General features: G+C 36.9%; 1 protein-coding gene across 1 annotated transcript in view; it reads right to left on the minus strand.

The window, feature by feature from the left end:
* Positions 1-409: 409 nt before the first annotated feature.
* The window catches only part of LOC103520452, a gene marked incomplete at its 3' end in the record, with an annotated part of 15,464 nt that continues 12,529 nt past the window's right edge, over positions 410-3,344 (minus strand). The window contains exon 15 of the mRNA XM_008485547.3: positions 410-502. Coding sequence (XP_008483769.2) covers positions 410-502 — 93 coding nt within the window. The remainder of the gene's footprint in view (positions 503-3,344) is intronic.

Here is a 3,344-nt window from a genome sequence, read left to right on the forward strand (position 1 = left end):
ACAACAGATAACAATCTGGTTTGAGGAGTATCTTTATTTCTAAAGCCCAGGATCAAACTTGAGAAAAAGAAGAAGGAAAAATCAATTATTGAAGTTAATCACTTCTTACCAAAATTTCCTGGCGTTTAACTTTCTTGGCTTTCAATCACTACTTTTTCTTAAAACTTACTATGACTTTTTTTTTTTTCAACACAAAAGTGCTTTTTGGGGGGATATCATTACTTTTTGCGATCAAGATCAATAATATGAATACTGGATATACGTATGTTCTATTTTTTCAATATTTCTGTTATGACTAATTTCTTGGCGTTTCATTTTTCACACAAAGTGTTTTTAGGGGGGATATTACGTCTTTTTCTTTTCTTTCTTTTTTTAGTAAATACAGGGTAGTTCCTACAGTTCAGTTTACCTTGACTGGCATATGAACACTGGACTCATCCAAGGCCTGCGACATAAGGCAGGTGACCACAGCGGTGGATCTTCTATAGCGATAGTTATCAAACTAAAAACATAAACGAAACTCAAAAATGTTGGTCGAGAGCGGAACATTTCTCTCCCGCAGTCTCTGCACTCTGTGTATTTCTTATGGAGATTTTAGCGATCAAAAATTTTATTGATCATATCTCAGGATCGGTTTAGAATTTCGCAAAATCCTTTCTTATTGCACACCTAGACCATAAAAGGAATATTCCTATCAAATTTCAGCTTTCTAGGTCTTGTGATTCTTGAGATAGAGCGATCAGTGTGGAACTATGAACTGTGAACTGTGAATGGATCTTGTTTTTATAATATAAGATATCTGTTAGCAATGTTTTTGTCAGCCAATCTGTGAGAGCTGTTTTTGAGCCCTCCTTTCACAAGAAAACGGCTAGACCGAGTTTGTTTTGACCGATTGATTTTTTTTTGTAATTATTTAAGAAGAGTATCTACACCCGTATTAACACATTGAACGCCATGACGCTTCCCCATGGAGTCAGAAATACATGGGGTTGTTAACATCAAGCAATTATCAAATGACATAAACAGCAAGAGTGTCACAAAATGCAAAATGTCAATATTGTCAGGTAGGAAGACGATGTCATTAACGTTAATAATGTCAAATAGGAAAATGAAAGCATGCCATTTACATAGCAAGCATTGAACGTAAAGGCCATGGCCGTAATGGAATGATATGACATCTACTGAGTACCCTTACTTCCCTGCACTGGGGTACTGAATTGTTAGTTGTATGTATTATTCTTTAACCCATCAAATATACGAGACCTTGCTTAGACTGCTGGGGTAAAGGGACTTTTCAGTCCTATTCGGGCAGGATAAACAAGGTATATTCTATTCTATTCTATTCTATTCTACCCTTATGTCGGTGAATACGGTCTGAACTGAAATATTAACCTTCATGTTTGTAAAGTTTGCTTTTAAAATCAGGTATATAAGATCTAGGATGGAAATGGTACAAACATGAATGTTAAAATCCAATTGTACACCCGGACTTAACCTCTGAATAGAATATGTGATTTACTCCTCACCGAAATACAGAACTACAGTACATGCAGACTTGAATATGTTTTTTTTCTTTTCATTTTTTTTCGAAACTTTTATTAAATAAGAATACAAGTATGTATTATTACATTGAGTATGACACTTGACAAAGTACCTTTACAGTCAACATGACACGGTAAATATGAACATGACAAGGTACGTGTAAGTTGTAAGTAAGTATGAACATGACATTCCATGTACCTGTATGACACGGGGAATAATGAACATGACATGACATAAAATATGACATGAAAAGTAAGTACGAACATCACATTCCATGTACCTGTATGACACGGGAAGTGAACATGACATAATGACGGAAAGATTATTAGTGGCACGAACATGACTCAAGATTAGTACCAAGAGAGTGAACATCCCATACATGAACATAACACTGTGACCTCACACCCGGGTACTGTACTACACAAGCCACAAGGTGGGAGAGTACCATGGTGTTACTTTACCAAACTAAGATTAAAGGAGGAAGTGAAGTTATTGTGCTTCTGTACTGGACTATTTATTATTATCATTATTCGGTACTGGAATCTTACTTTGTTCTTGATTGAAAAAAGTAGTGATATCCCCCCAAAAAACACTTTGTGTTGAAAATTAAAAGCCAAGAAATCGTTTAATTTCGATTTTTTTTTTTTTGCTTAAGAAGTTACAAAAAGATTCTGAGATTTGACTCTCGAACCCAAACATGAAATTTTCGCCCGTCTGTATGTCTGCATATTACCTGTTTTTGTCCTCTTTTTACGAGGAAACGGTTCGGCCTATTTTGATATTTTTTTTTTGTGGTTAAGAAAAAAAAGTCTTCGTTTGGAGGTTTAATTTTTTTTTCCAGGAGATATAAGTCGAACAAAGGGAACGTTAAACAAAAATTCAACGCTTGTATCAAAAAAGTAACATTTGGACTGAATCCTCCAGCCCTACAATTTGATTCTATCTCAGTAAAGTAACATTTAGAACTCCCCACTAGAGGAAAAAGAATATGGGGAGGAAGAAGAAGAGGAAGGGGAAGAAGAAGAAGAGGAGGAGGAGGGGGAGGGGGAGGAGGAGGAGAAAGAGGAAAAAGAATATGGGGAGGAAGAAAAAGAAGAAGAAGGGAAAGAAGAAGAAGAGGAATAAGAAGAAGAGTGAATATAGATGTTAGATATGAGTCTCTTTGTAAAATACTTTTCGTACTTTCTGATGTTCTCGTGTTGACCTAACCCTCAATGGGATGTATTGTGTCGCCACTATGTAAGTCTTGGTTAGAAAAGGCACATAACTTGTAGCTACTATCTCTCTCTCTGCCTCTCTCCTCTCCCTTACACTTTTCCCAAATATTAAGCTCGGACCCGGCAGTCGTGTATAACAAGTTCAGTTTATGAACAAGAAAGCCAGCCTAGTTCGGTTGTAGGGTAGCGCGCCAAAATTATATCTGTTGCGTCGCCACTATGTAAGACTTGGTTAGAAATGGCACATAACTTGTGGCTACTATCTCTCTCTCTGCCTCTCTCCTCTCCCTTACACTTTTCCCAAATATTAAGCTCGGACCCGGCAGTCTCCAGTTAACACTACCTACAATAACATCGGTGAAGTTTACGTTTATCATCCCCGGGGATCCAGCGGAGAGACTCAAATTCACAAGGTAAGAGCTTTTCCGACCTGGGAGATTTATAACAATTTCAGTTCATAAACAAGAAAGCCAGCCTGGTTCGCTTGAAGGGTAGAGCACCAAAATCATATCAATAAAGAGGTGCTCTATTAAACTGTTGGTATAATGGAACAACTTGTTCTAAGCTGACAGTCTAAATAAAGCA

This window comes from Diaphorina citri, unplaced genomic scaffold, assembly GCF_000475195.1.
Source record: "Diaphorina citri unplaced genomic scaffold, Diaci psyllid genome assembly version 1.1 scaffold3638, whole genome shotgun sequence".
NCBI lineage: Eukaryota > Metazoa > Arthropoda > Insecta > Hemiptera > Psyllidae > Diaphorina > Diaphorina citri.